The sequence below is a fragment of the Leptodactylus fuscus genome, chromosome 1 (assembly GCF_031893055.1).
Source record: "Leptodactylus fuscus isolate aLepFus1 chromosome 1, aLepFus1.hap2, whole genome shotgun sequence".
Lineage (NCBI taxonomy): Eukaryota > Metazoa > Chordata > Amphibia > Anura > Leptodactylidae > Leptodactylus > Leptodactylus fuscus.
This window is the reverse complement of record NC_134265.1, coordinates 64,673,568-64,700,835: the sequence shown is the minus strand read 5'-3', so window position 1 is coordinate 64,700,835 and position 27,268 is coordinate 64,673,568. Positions and strand designations below refer to the sequence as shown.

The window sequence follows — 27,268 nt, the reverse complement described above, 5'->3', positions numbered from 1 at the left end:
CTTTGTCTGTGTCTTTTGTTGAGCAAAGCTAACAAAAAGGAATAAACCAATATTGCAATATTCCAGCACACATAGTAATAAGGTCTCTTAATGAGTCTCAATTTTCACCTTCTTTTCCCACACTTTTAGGCATCTAAATTTATTTTGTAAGTGATGCTGCTTTTGTTTTGGCAGCTTTTTCTCGCTGTAGGAACGTAATAATATTGGATCTTGATTTACCTGTATGATAGAGTATTGACGCACTAGGGAATTCATAAAATATATTTACGCTGTGAAATACTGAGGAACGTGCCCGCTGTATAATCTCTATTTATATCTGCTTGAAAAAAAAAGCATATAGTACGGTGTGTTTTTTTCCTTTTATTCTAAAGCTTCTAATATTTTCTTTATGGTATTTTAAGCATTTTGAATCCGCATTAGCCACCGGTGTGAAACATTCCTTGGGGTGGATTGTAAGCACACACTATTGCTTATTTGTCTTGTAGATAATTCGGACATCTCTTGAGATTCCTTCAAAACTTGCTGTACATTTGGAAGGAGTCCAGCTCCTGGATACTTGTAAAGTTGAAACAAAGATACATGCTGATAGATAGGGTTTTATATTAAACATGTTTTTCAGAAGTGTTGCAATGCCTTCCCAACAAAGAAGCTATTTGTATGGTCTTTGGAGGGCTGATTTATTTATTATTTTTTAACAGCCAAATGATGGAGTCGTCTGCTGAACGCAAGTTAGTTACTTACTCCATCATACGTCATAAAATAAACACGTTTAGACCCCAAGCACACAAGGAAATCTGGTCCATACCTTGACCGGATTCCAGGACTGAAGCCAGTCAGGAGACCAGGGCTCCTTGGATCATAGTGATATTTGATGCTATGACTCCATGCCATCTGACTATGTACAGTACAGGACAGTGATGCTGTGGTCAGGTAGGGACGTCCAGTATCAAAGGTCACACTACGACAAGGAGCCCCAGTCTTGGGAGGGGGCTAAAGATGGGAAATTCAGCCAATTTACTTCCCTGTTTGCACAAGGCCTAACAAGCAGAGATACAAATGCACCAGGTAATCTGTACAGTCTTTATTTCTAATCACAAGCAGAAAAAGTTACCATACTCATACCGGTTGTAATATATTATATAACTAATGTGCATGTGAATAAAGAAAACTTAATCTAAAATACCAATGCAGTTAGCGATATCTGAAATTTAGTAAAAGAAAAAAACAATATCCATGCATGAAGAAATATTTCTTTTGGTCCTTCTTCCAGCCTGGAGAGTCGTCTTTGAAACCTGTTTGATTTTCTCTGCTTTGTATGTGTGCACTGTGCATTAGTTCACTCCTCTACCTGTATCCTCATTGCATGTCATTGCCCAGTTTAAGTGGCATTCAAAAGCCATTTTCTTGCAAACATTAGACTTGTTGAGTGTTCTTCTATTGACCAATTTCTATGTACAGAGGATGTTTAACCCATCTAAGACTTCAAATCTTGATATCTGTAGAGGAATGTAAATTGCCTATTCACATGTGTCACCTGGCCTGCCTTTACTTTATACAGGACGTCCGGAAAGTAGGTACACAGAATGAAAGGCTGGACTTTAGCTGGTATATGAAGCGTTTTTTATTAATGAACATGTGACCGGAAATGCACCGTTGTGGCGCTGCAGGTAGACCGAGATGTCGGTTTCCTATGTTCAACCACAAAAAGCACTTCACATACCGGCTAAAGTCCACCCTTTCATTTTGTGTACTTACTTTGCGGACACCCTGTATAATTCCATGGTGCTTTACATTTGGAGGATTACATACACAGTATAAAAAAATAGAATAGACTAACTTAGTGATGCTCTTGTGTCTTTCACCGCGGTCCTACTGCTCCAGGATCTTGTTCCGCTAGCAGCAGCATCTGGGACAGGTGAGTATGGGTTAGTTTATTGATCTGCCTTCCCCAGCCCTCTTACAAAATAAACTCCTATCCTGGACAACCCCTTTAACATTTTAACCTCTATTTGCTGGGCAGTGGGTAGCCATTGAAGGGATTGGCAATGGGCAGAGGCCAATGAAAAATGAATAGAGAGGTGGATTAACCGAGTGGCAGGGCCGATGCCAGTCTGGAGGACGTCATATTGTGAGAGTATAAGGAGGCCATTATACTGCATGGAACATAAGGAGGTCTTACACAGTGTTTTCAATCTTTGGAGTACAAAGTTTGAAGGCTACAGAAGACCCATAGAGATTCCTGCGAGTCTGCTGCAGCGGAATTACTGCAGGAGTTACATTACAAAGCGGCCCATTGAGGCTCTGTCATCCAAATCCCACATAAACCTAGAGAAGACCCTGGTCAGAAGCTCCATGTTTCCTGTCAAAACGACAGAGAACCTGATGGACCCAATAAAGAGGTAATGGAGTTCACTGCCAGTGTCTGTTATATGATGGATTCAGTACTGTGCAGTGACAGAATGTGAACAGAGCCATAGGACATTATGTAGTTATACCTTCATTTTCATGCACAGGACCTAAGATCCATAACTTCCCCGTGCCTTGGAGGTCTCTTATTTATGCAAATGTGAGTTGTGTTTCAGATTTGGCATGTGTGTTTGATTTTTGGCCTTGCTCACTAGATAGAAGACGCATGGTCTCTGGGTTTACAGTCATGTGCTGTGAATTACTTTGATAGAAGTCTCCATTGATATGATAGTTGTGTCTGCCGAAACCACATTAAGGTAACATTCCAGCCAGCCAAGAGCTTTCTGTCAGGGTATGGTGACTCTTCATCCATTTTCATATGCACGGACCATGTTCATTCAATTTTAAGTCTCCTAACAAGGTCTGCTTCTTCGCATACTCAGAGTTGACTTGTCAGTGGCACGTTCTTCTTACAAGGTTTATGCCACAAATAATCTGGTTATAGGCTAGAGGATAAATTGCTGATCAATGGGGCCTGATACATAGAATGGGGGCTGTTTTATCTCTAGGTCGGCTATCTCCAGCACTTCTACTGGAGTGAATAGGAGTGGGGTAGAGTCTGTTTTCACGAGGAGTTTTGGCTTCTTTTCCAGTGGTTGCACTCACAACTGGAGTAGACACGCTTGTTGTCAGGATCGGCATAGGTCTCAATGGTCAGTGATTTATGCTCTATCCTATGGATTGAGGGTTCATGTTGTTTTTGACATAACCCCTTTAAACCCCAACTAAAACAAATGAATGCCTGCTACATAGAAAGACCAGCCCCAAAACATACAGAATATAGTATATATATATATTAGAAATGCTTCATAAAAATCTATGAGATTCCTTACTTTTGCACGTTTATCTTTTAATGAATATTGATTCGTGTATTAGTATTGAATTATTCTTGCGTCCCTCGTGTCAGAGTACCCAGCATGCGTTTGTCCTTGACCACAAAAGCTTATATTGCCATTGTGTTTCTATACCATATGGTTAGAGTCTCACTGTTATGGGGCCACAAATATCCAGTCCCCAATAATAAACCCCAAAAATTGTTTCACGGGCTTTACTTCTTGCCTGTATGTACAGTTGACGACAATCTATTATTACTGTATTTTCCAGACTATAAGGCGCACATAAAAACCTACGATTTCCTCAGGAATCGTAAGTGCGGCTTATAGTCCGATGCGCCTTATATATGGATGGAAGCGGCGGCAAAGTCTGCGTGCCGCTTCCATACATACATAAAAGGCACCGTAAGGGTGCATTCACACTACGGAACGCCGGCGTGTATCACAGCAGTACACGCCGGCGTTACAGCAGGGCTGCCGGACACTTCCTATTCATTTCTATGGGAGCTGGCATGCGAGCGCTCCCCATAGAAATGAATGGACAGACACTTCCCATTCATTTCTATGGGAGCCGGCATGCGAGCGCTCCCCATAGAAATGAATGGAAAAAAGCAGTCCATTCATTTCTATGGGGAGCGCTCGCATGCCGGCTCCCATAGAAATGAATGGGAAGTGTCCGGCAGCCCTGCTGTCATGCCGGCGTTAAACAGAATGTGAAACTTACCGAGCGGTTCAGGGCGGGCATTCAGGCCTCCTCTTCCTCCGATGTCCTGACCACTTCCTCCGGCGCTCGCGAACTGATAATGGCCTGGGCGCATGCGCAATATCATAATGCTTCTTCTACGGCTACAGCTCATGCGCCCAGGCCATTATCAGTTAGCGAGCGCCGGAGGAGGAGGACGGAACATCGGAGGAAGAGGAGGCCTGAATGTCCGCCCACACTGCACCGCTCGGTAAGTTTCACATTCTGTTTCAGGGTTTTATTTTAAAACGGGGGGGGGGGTAGTTTAATATAACTTTTACGGTTGGGCTCTATCAGCATGATTTTGCTGATAGAGCCCCTCCTCGCCTGCCGAGCGCTTCCAATAGAAGCGGCTGGCACGCGGGGGGTTAAGCGGCCGCTGGCAAAGTCTGCCTGCCGCCGCTTTCAATAACATATAATGCGCACCGGACTGCGGCTTATAGTCTGGTGCGCCTTATATATGAACCGAGACGGACTATAAGGCGCTCATGGGCAATGCGCCTTATAGTCCGTAAAATACGGTATAATGGTTTTATATCCTAATGCTTGTCAGAATTCTTACTTAACCCTTGGCAACATCCACCCAACCCCCATAACAACAAATCCTGCCCGAGGGTCTTTTAATTTTATTTTGCCTGTCTCTGAGCCTCATTAAGCACCCCGCTTGTTCATGATGGGGCCAGATGAGGTTTCTACTATGTTTTAGACCTTTTACAAATCTTTGTTCCTTTTCTTTTAAATGCATTTTTTACATTGACCCGCAATATTTTTATACTGTAATTAAATAGGACTGGCTTTGATTTTACATGACATTTCATTGCACAGTGTTGGAATCCCATATTTGTATCAGCACATACTGTACATCTTGCTCCGCCATTTGCACTGTATATGTATTATTGATCAATGTAGTAGTAATAGTAGCAGTGGTATATGTAGAATATATTTAAGGTAAACTATATTTTTGGATTGTATTAAGCCAGTGGTTCTTAACCGGGGTTCGATCGAACCCTAGGCCATATGCACGGTTCATTTTCTGTACCAGTAAAAAAACATATACCTATGTCTTGAATTTGGAAAAAAAAAAATCATATTTGATTTATCACTAAAGAAGGGTTCGGTGGATGTGCATATGGAACTGGTGGGTTCGGTACCTCAAACAAGGTTAAGAACCACTGTAGTAAGCAATAGATATAATCATAATCTACCCTTTTATGTGTAGAATATGTTTTTTGTTGTGATTTTTCAATGGCCCCTGTGCTCCAAGATCTGAGTGTAGGTGGGATAGAGCAAACCATAGCTTGGAGTTATATAGTAAGTTATGATTTTATTATTTAGCAGGAGTGGATATAAATTTGGCCTTGTACTTCAAGGATTGACCCCCAAGACCTAACCCTTAAATCAGATTCATAATTGTAAAAACAAGAAGCATTTGCTTACCCCACCCAGCATAAAGATGTATGTGGCTGTTACAACCCATATAGTAAAACCACTTTTCATCTAAAAAGCTGTTTACATGCTGCCAGAACTTAGGGAAAATCCCTTAATACGTCTTTCCTCGCCCTCATACAATGATTGACAGCTCTTCCTGTATACAAAGCCACATCAGAAAAGCTGTCTGTTACTGTTATTGGGGAAACAGAACACCCAGGCATTCCCTAGAAGTACTGTCACCATCTAAACCAAAAGGAATAATACTAGAAAATACTAAATCAAATCATAAAAAACTATACAGTCAAATGCCACATCAGTTCCTTAATTCTATAGTCGTCGTCGGTTTCTATTGAAATAACGCGCGTGCACAGTAGAGTTCCCTCCGGCGCGCTACTGCGCTTGCTCCAGTGCCAACTTGCAATGTTCTGTACAGGAAAATGGTGCTGGAGCATGCGCAGTAGCATGCCAGAGGGAGAGGTACTGCGCACGTGCGTTATTTCAATAGAAACCGTCGACGATTGGGCGATGAAGAAGCAGGAGGAGGGAGGCTTGGAGGCACAAGGAAGAGCGGTGGGCGTCCAGAAGCTATGATGCTAAGGAGTGCACGGAACGCCCACCAAGCACGATCAAGCTCATTTTCATATCGATTTCCGAGGTAAGAAGCAGAAACGGGGGGTCTTTTTACAAACTAACAGCAGCACCTGAATAGCCTTTTTAAAGGTTATTCAGGCATATCTTTAGCTCATAACACGTATATCTAGTATAGAGCCCATTTAAGACTTTGTAGGGGAGTGCCATAAGTCTTTTGCTATTACAAGACCAACTGTTTACTTGGTAAGTCCCTGTTACTTTGCTCCTTCCTGCTAGTCGCAGTGTGACTGCTTCAACCAATCTCTGTAATCATTCAAAAGTCAGCCTTAGGGCTTGTTCACATCACATTTTACGACAAAAAAAAAAACAACTGATGTGTGGAACGGATGGAAACTGATGACCATCTGTTTACATAGAGTGAATGCTAAATGAAAACAAATCCGTTTCTGTTCCTTCTTTTGTGGGACAAAAAAATGTGTTTCATACTATTTTTCTGTCCCTCAATAACTGATCTGACATTGACCCGGTATAAACGGATGGTCCTCGGGTTACATCAGTTTTTTGTTTTTGCAAAACTGATCAGTTGGTGCCCGTTCACATCACGTTTTGATCAACAGTTTAGCTGATCAGTTTTGCAGATACCAAAAAAAAAAAAAAACGAATGAAAAAAGATGGAATCTGATGACAATCCATTGAGATAGAGTCCATGTTAAAGGGGCTCTATCAGAAAAATTATGCTGTATGAGCCCCACGTATGCGAGAATAGCCTTTAAAAAGGCTATTCAGGCACTGGTAATCTAATTTTAAACCCCCCGCCCATTTTAAAATAAAGCTATAAAAACACATATGTAAATGTTAACTGAACGTGCACGCTGGGCAGTCGTGCACGATCCAACGTCATCTTCGGTCCCTCCTTCCTCCTCTTTCTTCTTCCAGCGACGTCCTCCTGTCCTGGCTCTTCTCCGCCTTCATCTTCGTTTCTTCCAGATATGAAGACGTTCTAAGGATACTTAAAACAACAACAAAAATGGCAGCGGCGCGTGCGCAGTAGTGCTCCGGAGGGAGCGCTACTGCGCGCACGCGGGATTTGAACACAACCCGCCGGAAAAACAGAAGATGAAGGCGGAGAAGATCCAGAAGAGGAGGACGCCGCTGGAAGAAGAAAGAAGAGGAAGGAGGGACCGAAGATGATGTCGGATCATGCACGACCGTCCAGGGTGCAATTTCAGGTATCATTTACATATATGTTTTCATAGTTTTATCTTAAACCGGGCGGGGGGTTTAAAATTAGATTAGCAGTTCCCCTTTTTAAAGGCTATTCACCCATATGTGGGGGGGGGCATAATTTTGCTGATAGAGCCCCTTTAAATGAAAACGGATCAGTTATGCAGGACAGAAAAGTAGGACAAACCAGTAGCCCAGAAAAGGCTAACAGTACCTGAATTGTTTTTAACATTACCTCTATTGGTACTGTAACGTGCTTTTCCATCTATGCCAGGGCCAGGACCTACTTTGGGTGGAGTTAGTCGGAAGAAAATCTTCAAATATTTTTTATTTTTTTAAAGTTATATTCTAGTTATTAATACTGTGCAATTAGGTGTAATATTTACAGAAGTCAATGACTGACTTAGAGAACGTTTATTGCTTCTGACTGTAGTTGTCAGCCATTTATGAAGGAGTTGAAATTGGTGGTTGGCCCCACTCTGTATATCACTGTATCTTATCACAGCACAGGCTCAGTGTTCCTAAAATAGTATTTTTTTACAATTCGGAGCTGGCTCCTAACCTTCTAGAGATCTGTTTTTATTTTTAAGGCCTACCCCTGTCCCCGCCCTGTTGTTACAGCCACTGAGGTACATCTTCCACTTAGCCATGAGACACCTTGCTCTTTCTGAAGGCTACTTCATATAATCCGCCATAGTTTCTTTGCCTGTCTTATGACCGTAAACTGCTTTCCTAATTACAATGAGTAATGGACACCATTTTACGTTACGCCAGCTCAATATTTTCCGTCGCCCCGTCTTGTTAGGCCTGGCCTCCAATGCTTTTTATGTTTCGCGCAGTGGCTCTGTTGGGTCATAACCCATAACGATTATTGGGAATTTCCGTTCCATCCTCGTGTCACTTGAGAGCAGACAAGCAATTAAGTGCTCAAGGAGTAATTTTTACAATTAAATATTTTCAATTTAAGGACCCCGCTAGTCTCTGAAGTAATGATTTTCATATGTTAATCCGTTCCAGGGAGTAGTCTGAAATAAAGGTTGAACAAGACTAAATCATGCCGCAATCAGCCACATTAAACAAATTATTTAGCTTATTTTGCTCTACTGGGATACCCTTCATATGTAAATTTTTCTATGCTACGCTTTTATCCCTGGAATTCTATTCTTCCTGCATATTTCTAATTGCATATCCGCATATACATTAAGGTGTTGCACGTCTGGTAAAGGCTACATTAAAAACAATATAATAATAAAGTTATAATTGACTCTATTTAAGCGAGGCCAAGCAGCCAGATATTCCTTTAGTCTTATGAACAGGGTGGGGTGTGTGAAAAGATTGAATGATATTTAAAATATATAACTAATAGCGGCTTGTCTGACTCTCTAATTGCTGTCATTACGGATAGACTGGGGGGGTGGGGGAGTCGTTTTAGACCTTTTCTGTTGTAACGTTGTCGGCCTATTTTTAGCAAGCATACAAGTCATGGATTTTCAATGTATGAGGAGCTGAGATGAATGATAAAGGCACTGGCTCATTTGCATATCTTGACAGTACTCCTCGTAGTATTTTCCTCCCCAGCCCCGGTTCACATAAAAGATGTGTTAATTGTGTGCTAATGTATAGCGTTTTGCAAGGCTCTGATACAGTATTCTGTCAGTGGCAATACGAATTTAGGTACTTAAAACATGATGGACTCTTCATATTATCCGTCTATAGATATATCTTTATTCCAGACGGGATTTTCCTTAAATAAATTCTCGTCTAGTGTTGGAATTTATTGCAAAATTTACTTTTGAGTTTATTTTTTTTTTAAATTCAGAATCTAATGTTTTGCGATCTAATCTGATACAGCAACCTTCTCTTTATCTCCTTGCTGCACTCCTTGGACTCAGAACAGTAGGTTGCCTTGACAAATCTATTCAAAACTCCTTTCCTTACCCTTTATTGGTGGGGATTCAAGGCTTTCAAATTTCTCCTCACTGCTATACAGCTGACATCTTCTTCCAGACAGAATGAATTAAGGAAATACAATAAGACACTTGATCTACCAGTCAAGGATCTTTCCATGTCGAGGATAGATTCCATGGTGCACAAGAAGGGTTGCAGGCATCTAAAAATACACAATACCAGCTTGTTTACCAGACTAGCAATCAACTTTTTTTCTCCTCTTTTTGGCAAACATGATTGATGGGTGAAATCTCTTTGGATATTACAAAAAAATCCACCCAAAAAAAAACAAAACAAAAAAACCTGCCCAGAATAAAAGAATAAAGAGGCATTTTGCAGTGGAATCCTTATTACTGTTTTTTTTTTCTTTTTGCATTTTTTCTCCTTTTTTTTGTTTTTTAGGAGAAGTTTCAGCTTCAAAAGGAATCAATGCGTTTGTGTCGTAGGCAGAACGACATTTGTAGAACGTACTATTCTGTTGTAAGGACTTTATGATGGATGTGTACCAATCAATCAAGGATGTCGTATTTACATGGCCCTATAATCCCCTTCACATTAGTAAAAGAATAATTCATTGCCGTCCTCTTCTTTAGATGGAGTTATTGACATGCATCAACATTTAAAGTTCAATTTCTGTCATTGTTTGTGAAGTATAATTTATAAACCTGACAGTGTATACTGACTCTGAGCCAAACAAGTGGGAGAGTGGGAAAATGATAAGGATTTCATATTCTTAGTCAAAGTGATGTAAAGAGACGTGAAAACAAACATCTATAATACATTGAACGCGAAACGCACCACTCAGTGCTACGTACACGTTTATATGTAGGTTTTATTCATCTGAGACAAATATTCAGTTTAGTAGCCAAGCCTAAATACCCTGGCCAAGGCCGAGGGGCTTCTGGGGGCTAGGGCACATATTCAGTCATCCCACACGATCTACAAAAACTAAGCAAAAAGACAAAGCCACGTGCGAAAAACTACCGTAAGTACCCCTCATAAATCAACCGCTGACGGAACCATCTTCAGCAGCAATAACTTAAAGTAATAGTTTTCTGTATGACCTTATCAGTCTTTTACATTGATCGGGAGAAATTTTGGCCCACTCTACTGTACAGCGTTCCGGGCATTCATTTATACACAGCTCTCTTAAGATTCTTGCTGGGTCATCGCAACACCATGATTCTTTTTCAGCCATTCTAAAAATGACATGTTAACTTTATTCGTCGTGTCGCTACAATCATGGTGATATAGTTATATAGATTTTTTCATGTTTTAATACTTTTACAAAAATAAGGCAAGGTGTCTTTTTTTTTTTCCCATGTTGGGGAACGTATGATGTTTTCATCACTTTTATTCCATTTTTTTTTGGGCGAGGCAAAGTGATGGAAAAATGGCAATTCAACCATTTATTTCCACTTTAGTGTTTACCGTATAGGACAAATGTTTTTATATTGGGGGTCTGAACATGAAATCTTCAGATCACTTATGCCATAGACTGCAGTACTATTTTATTGCAGGCTGTCCGATTCCCTGTTTGTAACTATTGACGCCTGGTGCAGACATACTTCAGAAGGCTTCTGGCTGCCAAGGTAATGGGATGGTTCCCATGATCACATTCAAGGGCCGCTCCCTTACTGATCTCAATGAAAATAACCACTCAAATGCTGTGGTCACCTTTGATTCGCATGTCAGGGATCAGAGTCCTAGTTAGTCACGTGCACCAGGACATACATATACATATTCATAGAGGTTACGATACTGAGGCATGTAGAATCTTACATGTAGTCCTTGGATTTTTTGCAGTTTCCTTGAGCATTGCGTTGGCTTACCTTTGGGTAAATTTTCTGGGATGTCCACTTCTGGGAACATTGTCAATTGTCTTGAAAGTTTTCCACTTGTGTATAATTTCTCACTGTAGAATGATGGACTACAGATTGTCTGGAAATGGCCTTAAAACGTATGCCAGAAAGGCAATCTCTAAGATCATTGCTGATGTCTTTCCTCCTTAACATTTTGTCAACATGCTTGAATGCTCCAGACAGTGCCGCACCTCCCATGAGGCGACCTGAAGCGAGCGCTTCAGGCGGCACTGTGCCAGGGCCTCAGGGAGGGCGGCATTTTTGCTTCCCTAAGCCAGTCCAGGACAAGCTGTCCTGGACTGGCTTATCACCGAGCGGTGGTTTGGGGAGGCCACTGGAGCAGCGCTGCTCCAGCAGCCTCCCCTCACGCTCAGGCAGAGAGCAGGCAGTCTCCCGGCCTACTCTCTGCCGGCGAACGGCGCTAAGCCCCGCCCCCTTCACGCGGCAACGCCCCGGTCACGCCCCCGCTCCGCCCCCTCCTCCGGCAGGGGGGGGGCGGCTTTCTGCAGGTAGCCTCGGGCGGCGAAAGGAGCAGGCTCACCCCTGGCTCCAGACCAGCAGACTGCCAAAACTTTAATTTTTAAAGACTTAGCAACACTTGCTGATGGTAAATTAAGCAAGGGCATTTTTAGCAGCACTCTAAGAACTGTGATTTATCCTCTTAATCCCTATGGAAGCAGTAAGGATCTACCTAATTTTTCACATGCTGCTTCTGCATGTTGGCCTAGGTATTTTTAAATAAATACAGTGCAGTTTGTTATAAGTTTTGCTCATCTAACGGTTCGTTCACAGGCAGAAAATTCTTCCACTGTGTGGGTTTTTTTTTTTTTGTCGCGGCTAGCTGCGACAGGATGCCGATGCAGTGCATTGCCATTCTGTTGTGGCATCACGCTCTTGATTAGCCCTAAATGAATGTGCCTAAAAGAGAGTGTCTCGAGCCGCGGACATCACAGCTGACTCGGAACCACGGAATCTGCGGCAAGATTGGTCATTTCACTTCTTTTTTCCGCTACTAGCTAATGGAAAAAAAAGCAAGCAGCTCCCATTGAAATCAATGGGAGCCATTTTTGCTGGCGGATTTTGAGGCGGATTCCGTGTCAAAATCCGCCAGCAAAAAACTCCATGTGAACATACTCTTAGGTTGTGCTTACCTAATTTTAAGACCTTTTGGGGTCCAGATGATTTATTATTATTATTATTGTGATATTTCTATATACATAAGATTGTGTACTTCCCTTTTTTCTCATGACCCCCTCCCTCCCAACCCTTCTTCGCTCACTCTTTCACCCTCTCTCTCACACTTTCTCTCTCTCTTCCTCCCCTTCTCCCTCCCCCTCTCTCTCCCTCCCTCCCCTCTCTCTCCTTCTCTAAAATATATATATATATATATATATATATATATATATATATATATATATATATATATATATATTATAGTGGCGGCCAAAAAACTGCACTACTTCACAAAATGTAATGATTGTAGCAAAAATAGTATTATTTTCAGTGATACATTTGAATGTTGCATCAGACAATAATTGCAAGGTATTGCATCATCCTTTTCTATATATAGCATGGTGGAAGGTAAACGTTACTCATAAGTGTCTCAATTACTTGAAGTGCAAGAATGGCGCATTACATCCAGTTGACACAGAGAAAAAAGTGTAGCTTTTTCTCTGTCCCAGGAAGGGTTGTCTGTATGTGCTGTTGCTGCTAAACTAAGCTGTCACCACTCAACCGTGGTTTGGTTACTGAAATTAAAGCGGGAAACAGGTGATTTGAAGCAAAAAAGCAGGATCTGGTTGAGAAAGAGTTACTATCCCATCTCAAGACCGATATTTGAAGAGATTGTGTTTTCATAATCATCATGCTAGTGCTTTGGATCTAAAAGTTGAGTTTCAGAACGCGTCTGCTGTTGAAATAAGTGCACAAACTATCCGAAGATGTCTAACAGAATGTGGTGTTTGTGCCTATCTACCCAAAAAGAAAGAACTGTTGACCAAAGAAATGAGGAAAAAGCGACTTGCTTGGACTAAGAGACATGTTTCTTGGACAAAAGAACAGTGGGACAACGTCATCTTTTCTGATGAATCAAAATTCAATCTCCATGGATCAGATGGGAAACGGTATGTGAGAAGACGAAAATTGGAGGCATACCAACCAGAATGTATTGTACCAACTGTAAAGTTTCCAGTTGGCCAAATGATCTGGGGATGCATAACAAGCAAAGGAGTAGATCGAATGACGTTTATCACACCAAAACACTACTGTGACATCTTAGAGACATCTCTGAAACCGACTATCACCGATCACTACTCAGACAACCAAAACTGTATATTTCAACATGACTCTGCGCCTTGCTACACAGCAAAGTCAGTGAGTAGTTCTCATGAGATTTATTCTTGTTTATTTTCTAATGTTATTACAACATCTTATTAACGTTTTCTCTTTCTCCACTCGCTTCAGGTCCAGGAATTCCTCAAAACGAGCAACATCCAAGTGTTGGAATGGCCTAGCAACAGTCCTGATATCAATCCTATTGAACATTGCTGGCATATCATGCATTGTAAAATTGTTGCGAAGATGCCAAAGAGTAAAACTGAACCCCAAGAAGTCATTAATAGAGTATGGGATCATTAAATTGACCAGCAATATATTCAGAACCGGATTTATTCCATGCCAGACAGATGCAAAGCAGTTATTGCCGCTAAAGGAAGATCAACAAAATATTAAGCACCAAAATATGTTTATATATAATCTCATACTGTTGTATTCTGGTTCCATTTGTGTTTGTGACAGAAAAAAAAAATAAAAGTTACTTAGGCTGTAAGGAATGATACAATGATTTCTTGTCTTTTTCAATTTCTAACCTCTTCTCTCCTGGTTGACGATTATTTGGCAATTTTGTACCTGTCACGTGACCTTTTTCAGTCGATTTTGTAGTAGAAGGTATACATATCATCTGCAGGGACTCAATTTATACACATTTGACAAAATCCACTGGTGGTGCAGTTTTTTAGGCAGTCACTGTATATGTACTAGTTACTTTTCTGGTCCGTATCCATAAAGGATAAAATCACATGTATGTAGCTAGCATCTTAATCTTCTAAAGCTTAATCTTCTGGGATGGTGGAAGCAGAGATATGTTCCATTTATTGTACAGAACTGCCCCTTTTTATCATGTTTATGTTTTGTCTAATGTGTCTTTGCAGAATTGCTGTAATTGGGTATCCAGCAGTGAACCATTAGACACTTCGGTGGAATCGATGCTGCCAGACTGTCCCCGCGTTTCTGCAGGTAAAATTCTGATGCTTTTACACTATTATAATGTCTTGTATTTAGGCACTGACATAAAATGAAATACATAATACATATACATTTACTAATAAAAATCCATTTGCTGGCTTTCCAGTGATGAGCGACTACTACTGTTACAGGGGGGTGAACGAATCTCTGTGTCATGACCACCACTTATTCTGTGTGCAAATAGTTGAAGGAGTGAGATCATGGAGTTTCGATGGCCTCAAGGTCGACACATGTCTTACTTCTCAGTCGACACTGGTGATATATCCTCTTGCATTATGGCTAGCCTGAGGTCACATTTCTTAAACATGGGAATGGGCATGCTAGAGCTTGACAAACCAGTAAGCCAAATAGTGTTAATGTCAAAAATTCAGTCTCCTGAACATTGGTGTCAGCTTTATATATGACTGGTAATAGAAGTGGTACTATCCTGTGAAAAAGTAAATTGTGGATTTGGTGGAGATTTATCCAGCAGAATGCGCCAGAATTCTAGCATAATATGTGCCAAAAACTGTCTAAAATGGTGTGCACCAAATTCATCAAGTGTTCTAGACACTTTGTAGACACTTTTACGTCTTTTTTGTAGAAGTGTCATGGCCCATCAGGAAAGGGGCATGGTCTAAGATGCAACACCATGCGCCAAGAATAGTAATATTCCAAACTTCTCCATCAACATCAGATACTTTGTTAACTCAGGTTAGGTCTAGTCAAATTTGCACTGTCCAAAACTTAGAAACCATTACTAATTCTTCCCCATTGATTTTCTGTTAACTAAGCTATCAAGATGGTGGGGAAAGTATCACCAGCCTGTTCAACCATTAACTGCCACGATCCCCAATTGGGGATCAAGTACTTTAACCCACCTACGAACGCCATCTGTCATTGAGGAGTAGAAACAAGACATTCACGTGCTCCAGTAGGATGTCGTCCGTGATAGGGAAACCTAAACCGATCACATGCATACATTGCCTTGCACACATGAGGTCATTTTCACAGTGCAGTTAACACATTTTTTGGGGGGAAAAATTGGCAGTTAATGGGTTAAGAATAAATTTAGGGGTTGTCCAGGCTAAAATTTAATTTTTAATTAGGCCAAAGGAGGTGGAAAAAAAAAAAATCCTATTCACTTGGTTTTTGTGCTCTGGTGTCCTCCCAGCGTTGTTCTGTTGCTTCGCTGTTGTCTTGTGCAGAAGTCCTTGCCAGCTGTGACGTCCCAAGTCCCTTCTGCTGAAGCTGCTGACATGACTAAGGAAGGAACCCGGGGATGACACCAGTAGTGATGTCCCATGTCGTTTGGTGGGGCTGCTGATCGGCCTCATCGGTCACTGGCAATGGGGACTTTGTCAGGAAGGAAACAGCTAAGCTGTAGTACTGGACCGTGGTGGGAAGCTCCGGAACTCCAGGGACAGGTGAGTATGTTTTGTTTTTTTTGTTTTTTTTTTGGGGGGGGGTTCTTTTTTTTCACCTCCCCTTGCCTAATTAAAAAAAATAACAAAAATAACGGTTGTCTTACCCTGTAAGAGGTTATCTCATGGCACATATTGATGAAATGTTGCTAGGATATTAAAGAGGCATTGTTTCTCTAATATATTGCAAACTTTCTTATTAACACCTTTCCTATCCATTTATATAAAGTTTCTTGAAGTGCCCGTGCCATACACGTTTATTATGGATATACATAATGTACTATTCTTGCTTTTCGGTAAATCTTTCACCTCATGTTATACATTAAAAAGTATGTTTACTTGTATATGTAATTGTTGACTATGGCTTTGAAAGTCGAGGTTCATGTGACCTGAAACACACACAGGGGTAATAAAGTTTATTATTTTGGCATTTTCCAAACCAGTTTTGATAACCCCAGAACCAGCGGATTTGGAAAATGCTCATAACTTGGGATGTGCTTCAGGCATATCCTCGATCCATCCATGTGACAGTACTGAAATCTATATCAACTTGTAGCTGGCATAGATTTTGGTCATCATTTGTGTCAATTATGACATTTCCAATGGAGCTGAGGGTATAGCAAACGCTTGCCAGAGAGTGGTGAGGGTGGTATGACAAATGCAACAAATTTTGGCACAAGTGGCATTGAAGTGATGTGTACAAAGTTGCAAATGTAGAGTTTTTCTTCGTTTTTTTCCCGCTTCTCAGAAGTGGCGTATGGCAGAGAAAAATGGGGCCCATAATGCGTCCATTACACATTTTGATTCTCATAACTTACTGTGGATGGAATAAGTTATACAACAATTGTCTTCCGGTAACTACGGCTGAAAGTAAAGCTTTAGCGCCACTGTAAAGTAACCTTATACCATCTTAAATACCTGATTACAAACCATTAAATCCATGTAATTGTATGTGTACAGACCACACACAAGTGCATGCGTGCAGCGTTCCCATATATATTTGCATGTGGCTCATTTGTTAACGCACTACTGGTACATAAAATATTGAAATATGCAGAGTAATTTGCTGGAGATGTCAGACAATGTGTTTAATTAAAATATAGATGAAAGATAATACATCTTTCATGGTTTAGTCGCTTGCATTATCTTGAAATGATATCAAGTAAAAACAATCTCACGCATGTGTTAAATGTAATTAGAAAAATAATTCTGTTACATCAGTGGGAGGATGGCGCTCATCTGAAATAACTTTTATAGGTTTCCTCTTCTGCCTGAGATGTATTGTTCTGCTTTACATTTACAGTTCTTTTATCTCTTCAGTAATTTTTGGTCTTTATGTGTTTATTGTATGAAATCTACTGATTTATTTTACTAAGGCAAAAACCACTGTTTGATCCCCCCCCTTCGCCAGTCCAGGGGGGTAAAGAAGAGCTGCTGACGCTCCTCGCTCATCATTGTACAGTAATACTCTCTAGTGAATTTGTGGCTTGGGTAAATAAAAGCCTTTCAGTCCCTGCAGTCCAGCAAGAGAAATACAGACTGTCTGACAGCTTCTAGTGTATGAATGGAGGAGCTATATGATAAGATATTCACCATATGTTCATTGTGTGGGGCAGAAACAGCATGGGATCTGTATGGAGGGAGGGTGCATATGGGAGGTATGCTCGGAATACATTTATTTATGGGTTGATCAGACAATTGACAGCATACGGTGCACATCACACTCGTGAGTTTAATATATTAGGGGAGGACTGGCATTTCTCAGCAATTTAACATGTCTAAGTAACTGTGGGCAAATATATAAATATTCTGGATTCTGATCATCATCAATTAATTGAATAGCTTAAGACCTTTTCTTTTGCGTTCATTACTTAGTTTAGTCGTGCCCATATAATATAAAATGAATACTGTTTTCAAGGCACTTGTAGCAAATGACACTTAAAGGTTGTTCGGGATGTTAAAACTCTAAAGGAGAGCAATTATTAAAAATTGTTTAAAATAACCCCCACAATACAGTTTAATCCCATGCTGCCGCTATGGTCATCTTGCATCAATGTTCCATACGGCTGATCACATGACTCCTATGGCCAATCACTGACCTTTGCGTTCTTCTCTGTCTATCCAGAACCAGACCGCTGATATCAGTGATTGGCTGTAGTGGTCACATGGATAAACTGAGACCTTGAGGAACACTTAAGTGTTTATTCCTTTAGAAAAATTATCATGGACATCTCCTTTAAATCAGTCATTATTATGTATAGCTATGTATGGATATACGTGTGTGTGTGTGTGTGTGTGTGAATGCAATTCACAGCCATTGTTCCCTATAAGTAGCTATTTCACCATGGACAGGGATGATCATTCTTTTTTTTGTAGATTGTGAGTCCCATATAGGGCTCACTAAGTACAATTTTTTTCCTATCAGTATGTCTTTGGAGTATGGGAGGAAATCCGCGCAAACGTGGGGAGAACATACAAACTACTTGTAGATGTTGTCGTTGGCAAGATTCAAACCCAGGACTCCAGTGCTGCAAGGCTGCAGTGCTAACCACTGAGCTACCGTGTTGCCCCAGGGATGATCATTCTTATACAGAGTTATTGGAAGGAAACATGGCTGCCTCCTTAGATACTGCTTTTTTATATACTGTATATATATATTTCTATTTCTAAGAATCATTTTCATATTTGTGTTTGCATGAATGATATCTATTTACAACCTTTATTACCTAAATATTTAAAGGAAATATGTCCACATAAAGTGACCTCAAATTTTTTTTATACTAAAACTAGTTAAGATTATTTGATTTTCTTGTTTGTTTTTTTTTTGTTTTTTTTTTTAATTTTCCTTGTTTCTATCTATATTCAACAGAAATGTATTTTATTCTACAATTTGCACTCTGGCGTCTAAGCCTAATAATAGACCGACACTTGCCAATTGTTTTCACTACTCACAAAAGATGATGTCACAGCTTTTCCATTCCTTCCTTTGCACATAGCAGATCTCGAAAACTTTTGTATAACCTTCAGTCAGTCTGTCCCTCACTATTTCTATCTATGGCCATAAAAGTGTTGTAAAGCATATCACTAAATTGCTATTAGAGATGAGCGAGTACTGTTGGGATCAGCCAATCCCAACAGCACGCCTGCATTGAAATGAATGAACGTAGCTGGCACGTGGGGGGTTAAGCGGCCGGCCGGCGTCAAAGCGGAAGTACCAGGTGCATCCATTCATTTCAATGCGTGCGTGCTGTTGGGATCGGCTGATCCGAACAGTACTCGCTCATCTCTAATTGCTATTAGTAGAGCAGGGGAGAAACTCAGGCAAGATGGCCGCCCCATAATGGAATAAAGAAATCTACCATCAGAAAATAAAAACAGATTGCAATATATTTCACGTTTTATTTTTAATAAATAAATAAATTGGTGACCTGTTCTTTAACTTTTTTGTGTGTCCCCTTAAATACCCCTTTACTCCGGTTGGAATTTAGTTAATTTTCCTATAAGCCGTTTCTAAATATTTGGCGCAGTGATTGGGTACAATGGGGCACACGCGCCTCGCTCATTCACATAAAGGTTGTTCTTTGCTTCTAGTAAATGGCTTACACCGTCTGGATGATATTAATTAAAATGTAGCCTTGCTTTGTCTTGCCGAGGTAAAACGCTTTCATCTCTCAATTGCATTGTGCGGCTTGGCTCCCCTACCTTACGCTAGCATTAAAAATATAGTTTTGTGCGTTGCGATGAGCTATCTAATCATTTCATTACCGGTGGTTTAGGATATGGAAGACTTTAAAAGCTGTGTAACAATAAGACTGTCACCGCACCGCCACATCCCCCTAATAAGCCATTCAAACCTGTAGCCAGTGTCTTTTTGACATACAAGCACTTTATTAATAAAACTACACTTTAAAAAACCTCCCTTAGTTATATTAGATTGCTCTTTTATTATCCCGCTGGCAGGATGTTAATCTGCAAAAATAAGCAGGGGGAAATCTAAAATTACAGGCAAGAAAATACATTTACCCAGCTATAATACTGGTGCCGAGTACTGAGTGTAAACACGCTCTAGGTAGCATGCTGTTAACGCTTTGGCAGAATCAAAGTAGTGAAAGTACACACAGTACATCAATGCTCAGGGCTCAGCTCTATGGGCTGGGAGAAGCTAGTTCACAGCATGTTAGACACAGATCTGTGAGGCTGATTTTAATAGCGTTCTCTCGTTTCACGTATTCGCCCTACAAACAAATTAATAACCCATTGATGGGTGGCGTTCTGTAACCTTTTTGGGTACTCTCCCATTAAGAAGAGTCTGTCTTCGCAGCGAGGACGTGCTGGTGATGTTTGCAGAAAGCCGCGAGAAGCTTGCTATAAATAAGGGGCGCCAGCTGTTGTAAAGGATTGCTGAACGAGTGAGGCTTGTTCGGAGTAAAATTGTAGTTATTTTGTTGATTGCTGTAGCTCGGGGGGGAAAAAAGACAAAAGGAAGTTATTTAAACTGAAATTATATCTTTCTTTAGAGGGAGGAGTCGTGTCTGTGAATGAAACATTTCACTGGGATCCTTTATACGTTAAATGGCGTTTGCCGGTGACGAGATGCATACGGGGCCTTTCCAGTATGGGATTACGTCTCTGTTAAGATTGACCCCTTCAGATTGTTCACAGGGGTTAGAGAAGTCCCTGAACCCTCCACATGTGGTCAGCACTGTGACGGAGACTAACAATGGTATAATGGACACAGCTAGCACTATGGAAAAAAAACCCACCGTACACAAGAGATAGCAGGCAGTGTATAATTATAATGTGCCGCGGCACTCTGGAGTACATTGTATCCTTCTATGAAAGGGAAGATAATAAGACTAGCAGCTGGTAGTAGTGGAGAGTCAATCAAATTGAGGCTGGAAATGAATTAGCTTCAACAACTATGTTAAGAGACCCCTGATAAAAAGAGCAGCCACAGTACCGAGTGATCAAATAAAACCATACATGAAAAATGATAGTAAATATTAGTACTTCAATTACAAGGGATATTAGTAGAGTCCCTGGGCTAATAGCAGAAAGCCAATCAGGGCTAGCCCAGCCACAGGCTGCAGGGGCTTCCACTAAGTGGTCCATTAAGCTCCAGTTAGGAGAATGTTAGGAAGGATTTATTTATCCAATTAATTATTTGTTAATTGTCGCTTCCTTGTATCGGTCTCATGGAAGGAGATGGTGGAGCCGAAGGCTAGACTAAATAGGTGGCCCTGGAATCTGTACACCGATTATTGAATTTCCCCCTACAGTTTTAGTTAGTTGAAAATAGAAAAAAAAAATCTAGCATTATTACTATTATTATAGATTAACAATGTGTAAAATCTTAATTAAATGTGATACTCAGAGAATGGAGGAGAAGGAAGACAGCACTGTTGTCTGCGTAGTAGCTGAGCTAAATCATTGCCTCTTTGCTCCCTTTCAATGGGAGCTGATCTGCAGTACCATGGGTTGGCCACTACATAGAGAACATAGCTGTCTGCTTCCTGCTCTATTCTCTGTGTATTGGCTGCTGAGAACAGATGATTGGTGGGGGTGTTAAGTGTTGTACACATCTGATATTGATGACCTATCTTAAGAATAGGTCATCAATATTTTTGCCCAGAAAATCTCTTTGATTGATTGATTTTTGCATATATGACACTAATGTAGTCCATAGCACCATACTCCATAACACATTCAGCAGCACCAAGCTTATATGCAACATGGAAATTATCCCTGGGCAGGCTGTTAGTGTCAATAGTCTTCATCTCCTTGCTGTAATTACAGCTATTGAGGTAACGTTCCAAAGATGGTCAAACCTCTGGAGAAGTGCTTCTGAAATCTTGTGTATGTCCCTATTTCCCAGCGCCGCATACTGCACTGCAAGCTTTACTTCACAGGCCTTGGGAAGCCAAAAGATTACTGGAGTGCTTCTTCTGATGGTGGACTACCTTTGGAACGTCAATCATGGCTCTGTGGATAAAATCACAGCAAAAAGACTGTAACCAGTCTACCAAACATCACACCAAGAACACTACAAAGGAGTCATTTTTCTGTTGCATATAAGTTTGTTTCTTACACTATACAGACATGCCTTCATATAATGTTTGGGAAAACACAAAGTAGCAAGGTCCTTTTAACTATCCATACGTTTTTATTGGCAAACCCTAACCCCTCGTTCACATCTGTGTTTGGTAATCTGTTCGGGGAGTCTGCATGGGGACCCCCTGAACGGACTACTGAACTCATTTGCAAGCGCTGTGCAGTGAAAGTACACAGACCCCATAGACTATAATGGGTCCGTGTGCTTGCCGCGCGCTGCCCGCACGAATCATGCAGACAGTAAAGTAGATTGTGAACTACTTTCCTGTCCGCATGTTCCCTGCATGTGCGGCTAGCACACGGACCCTATTATAGTCTATGGGGTCCATGTGCTTTCACTTCACACCACTTGTAAATGCATTCGGTAGTCCATGTGGGGGGAAATCCCCATGCGGACTCCCCCGAACGGAATACAAACGCAGATGTGAACGAGGGGTAATAGAATAACTTGTATGTGTGAGATACAAGCAGAATTATATTGTGTCCCACAGGGCAGTCCACGTACGTCAGGTGTTTTCTTTCCGCAGTGGAGATGTCCTCTCCTCTGGACACCTGTACACGCCATCAGTACACAGAGCAGTTCTTGTGAGGTTGCTCGGCTGGGGATAAGGCTGGCACATATTAGAAAGCCTTAGATTACAGAACGAGTTACAAGCAGGAGCTTCATGTCTGATACGTGGAGCACTTTCGTTGTAAGATGATATTTTTGGAGACATCATCAAAGGAACAATAAAATTAAACAAGGAGATATTATATCCAGACAAGTAAAACGCTATACTTCAGTGTTATCACGTTCTATACATAGTCTTGTAAATTGCACTCAATGAAACATAATCATTACAATAATTATTAGCTTGTTTTATTATTACATTTGTTCAGTTAGATTTAGCAAATGAATGGGGTTTTTTTATACACAGTGTGAAATTTCCTTAATCGGCCATCAATTGAATGCAATAGGTTTATTGACTAATAGACAATATGAGCTTAGATAGTCAGTCTGGAAATACTCCAGGTTTATCACAGTGACTGATGCAGGTTGATGAATCTGGTTTATCTATGGAGTGTATAGCACCTTTTAGGTTTTTTTTTTACTCCTTTACTCCAGGTTTTACTCATTTACAATTTGACACGTTTTACGAAAATTTTATGCCATTGGGGTGCATTTTAAGACCCGCACCCTTTCATCTAAGTTACAACCATCGAAGGCCCTATTCACATCTGCGTTCGGGTTTCCGTTTGGGGAGCCCTTTTGGGGACCCCTCGAACGGAAACCTATATGCATAAAAAAGTGGTTACCTAAGGAAACCAGCAGTCCCTATAGACTATAATGGGGTCCGTGTGATTTTTGCTCTGTTTCTGCACGAAACATATGGAGAGAAGAGTGCTGCTTGCACTTGCCCAAGCGGACTTCCCAAACAGAAACCTAAATGCAGATGTGAATGGGGCCTCAGTCACGCTGGAGCTAGTTGGAGAAAAATATTCTAACATTAGATGCACCTAAAATTGTTGAACAGAATTCAAAAGCCACCATATTAAATTCCCAGGGTTGTGGCTCATCAATAATAGTAGCCAAATGGGAATGTGTATGAAGGAAGATTAAGAACATTTTTCCACTTGTTATAGGAAAATACAGGTAAACTAAATGGCAAATTCTTCCTTCTAATGGTGACAGTCGGACAGATCCAGTGGGGAAGTAAGGGCTGGACCCATTCAGGCCCTTTTTTTGTCAGGTTGTTTGGAAGCCAGATATCTCACTCCACTTTTGAAAGCAGTGTACCAAATATTGTGGGGTGGAAAGATCTGATAAGTGGGTTTTTAGTTGTGACAGCAAATTCTGTGAAGGCGATAAGAGAAAGTGTAGCCGTAGTTGTTGACACTTTTTGAAAAAAAATTTTTTGACACTGCCAAGAACATAATTTAAAATGATAGTCTACCAGAGACAGAATCACCGCTATGCAGTTACATGTTCCCAGTAAAGTCCCTGATACTGGATGGTGTAGACCATGGGTGTTAAACTCTGTCCCTTGAGCCAAATCTAGCCTGCAGTGTAATTGTATTTGGCCCACGAGAACATGCCAAATGTCTACAAGAGTGTCTAGTAGAATAGATCAGCGGGTAGCAAACTGTCTTATGCTTTGCTTGTTCCAGATTCTATGTTTAAGAACCAAAATCTTTTTCTATGTAAAAAGATGATATCTGATAAGAAAGGAAAAATTCCTCAATTGTAGACATTTTTTCAATAAATATCAGGGTTGGCCAGCAACTTTTTAATTTTGGCCCACTGTGTGTTTGACAACCCTGATGTAGACTGTTGCTACTGTCCTTCAGCCACCTTTGCACAAGACTAGAGATGAGCGAACACTAAAATGTTCGAGGTTCGAAATTCGATTCGAACAGCCGCTCACTGTTCGAGTGTTCGAATGGGTTTCGAACCCCATTATAGTCTATGGGGAACATAAACTCGTTAAGGGGGAAACCCAAATTCGTGTCTGGAGGGTCACCAAGTCCACTATGACACCCCAGGAAATGATACCAACACCCTGGAATGACACTGGGACAGCAGGGGAAGCATGTCTGGGGGCATAAAAGTCGCTTTATTTCATGGAAATCCCTGTCAGTTTGCGATTTTCGCAAGCTAACTTTTCCCCATAGAAATGCATTGGCCAGTGCTGATTGGCCAGAGTACGGAACTCGACCAATCAGCGCTGGCTCTGCTGGAGGAGGCGGAGTCTAAGATAGCTCCACACCAGTCTCCATTCAGGTCCGACCTTAGACTCCGCCTCCTCCGGCAGAGCCAGCGCTGATTGGCCGAAGGCTGGCCAATGCATTCCTATGCGAATGCAGACTTAGCAGTGCTGAGTCAGTTTTGCTCAACTACACATCTGATGCACACTCGGCACTGCTACATCAGATGTAGCAATCTGATGTAGCAGAGCCGAGGGTGCACTAGAACCCCTGTGCAAACTCAGTTCACGCTAATAGAATGCATTGGCCAGCGCTGATTGGCCAATGCATTCTATTAGCCCGATGAAGTAGAGCTGAATGTGTGTGCTAAGCACACACATTCAGCACTGCTTCATCAAGCCAATACAATGCATTAGCCAGTGCTGATTGGCCAGAGTACGGAATTCGGCCAATCAGCGCTGGCCAATGCATTCTATTAGCCCGATGAAGTAGAGCTGAATGTGTGTGCTAAGCACACACATTCAGCACTGCTTCATCAAGCCAATACAATGCATTAGCCAGTGCTGATTGGCCAGAGTACGGAACTCGACCAATCAGCGCTGGCTCTGCTGGAGGAGGCGGAGTCTAAGATAGCTCCACACCAGTCTCCATTCAGGTCCGACCTTAGACTCCGCCTCCTCCGGCAGAGCCAGCGCTGATTGGCCGAAGGCTGGCCAATGCATTCCTATGCGAATGCAGACTTAGCAGTGCTGAGTCAGTTTTGCTCAACTACACATCTGATGCACACTCGGCACTGCTACATCAGATGTAGCAATCTGATGTAGCAGAGCCGAGGGTGCACTAGAACCCCTGTGCAAACTCAGTTCACGCTAATAGAATGCATTGGCCAGCGCTGATTGGCCAATGCATTCTATTAGCCCGATGAAGTAGAGCTGAATGTGTGTGCTAAGCACACACATTCAGCACTGCTTCATCAAGCCAATACAATGCATTAGCCAGTGCTGATTGGCCAGAGTACGGAATTCGGCCAATCAGCGCTGGCCAATGCATTCTATTAGCCCGATGAAGTAGAGCTGAATGTGTGTGCTAAGCACACACATTCAGCACTGCTTCATCAAGCCAATACAATGCATTAGCCAGTGCTGATTGGCCAGAGTACGGAACTCGACCAATCAGCGCTGGCTCTGCTGGAGGAGGCGGAGTCTAAGATAGCTCCACACCAGTCTCCATTCAGGTCCGACCTTAGACTCCGCCTCCTCCGGCAGAGCCAGCGCTGATTGGCCGAAGGCTGGCCAATGCATTCCTATGCGAATGCAGACTTAGCAGTGCTGAGTCAGTTTTGCTCAACTACACATCTGATGCACACTCGGCACTGCTACATCAGATGTAGCAATCTGATGTAGCAGAGCCGAGGGTGCACTAGAACCCCTGTGCAAACTCAGTTCACGCTAATAGAATGCATTGGCCAGCGCTGATTGGCCAATGCATTCTATTAGCCCGATGAAGTAGAGCTGAATGTGTGTGCTAAGCACACACATTCAGCACTGCTTCATCAAGCCAATACAATGCATTAGCCAGTGCTGATTGGCCAGAGTACGGAATTCGGCCAATCAGCGCTGGCTCTGCCGGAGGAGGCGGAGTCTAAGGTCGGACCTGAATGGAGACTGGTGTGGAGCGATCTTAGACTCCGCCTCCTCCAGCAGAGCCAGCGCTGATTGGTCGAGTTCCGTACTCTGGCCAATCAGCGCTGGCCAATGCATTCTATTAGCCCGATGAAGTAGAGCTGAATGTGTGTGCTTAGCACACACATTCAGCTCTACTTCATCAGGCTAATAGAATACATTGGCCAATCAGCGCTGGCCAATGCATTCTATTAGCTTGATGAAGCAGAGTGTGCACAAGGGTTCAAGCGCACCCTCGGCTCTGATGTAGCAGAGCTGAGGGTGCACAAGGGTTCAAGTGCACCCTCGGCTCTCCTACATCAGAGCCGAGGGTGCGCTTGAACCCTTGTGCAGCCTCGGCTCTGCTACATCAGAGCCGAGGGTGCGCTTGAACCCTTGTGCACACTCTGCTTCATCAAGCTAATAGAATGCATTGGCCAGCACTGATTGGCCAGAGTACGGAATTCGGCCAATCAGCGCTGGCCAATGCATCCCTATGGGAAAAAGTTTATCTCACAAAAATCACAATTACACACCCGATAGAGCCCCAAAAAGTTATTTTTAATAACATTCCCCCCTAAATAAAGGTTATCCCTAGCTATCCCTGCCTGTACAGCTATCCCTGTCTCATAGTCACAAAGTTCACATTCTCATATGACCCGGATTTGAAATCCACTATTCGTCTAAAATGGAGGTCACCTGATTTCGGCAGCCAATGACTTTTTCCAATTTTTTTCAATGCCCCCAGTGTCGTAGTTCCTGTCCCACCTCCCCTGCGCTGTTATTGGTGCAAAAAAGGCGCCAGGGAAGGTGGGAGGGGAATCGAATTTTGGCGCACTTTACCACGTGGTGTTCGATTCGATTCGAACATGGCGAACACCCTGATATCCGATCGAACATGTGTTCGATAGAACACTGTTCGCTCATCTCTACACAAGACCCCACTCCCCCATTACTCCATATCCAATGTCGGCTCCTTCATGCAATACTGCATTACAACTGATCAGAG

At 41.9% G+C, this 27,268-nt stretch overlaps 1 protein-coding gene across 1 annotated transcript in view; it reads left to right on the top strand.

Annotated features, from left to right (window-relative positions):
- Nucleotides 1-27,268, top strand: part of ARB2A (ARB2 cotranscriptional regulator A) — a 327,942-nt gene that overhangs the window by 219,538 nt on the left and 81,136 nt on the right. Inside the window, exon 10 of the mRNA XM_075271945.1 lies at nucleotides 14,306-14,390. Within this exon, the coding sequence (XP_075128046.1) occupies nucleotides 14,306-14,390 (85 nt within the window). The remainder of the gene's footprint in view (nucleotides 1-14,305; nucleotides 14,391-27,268) is intronic.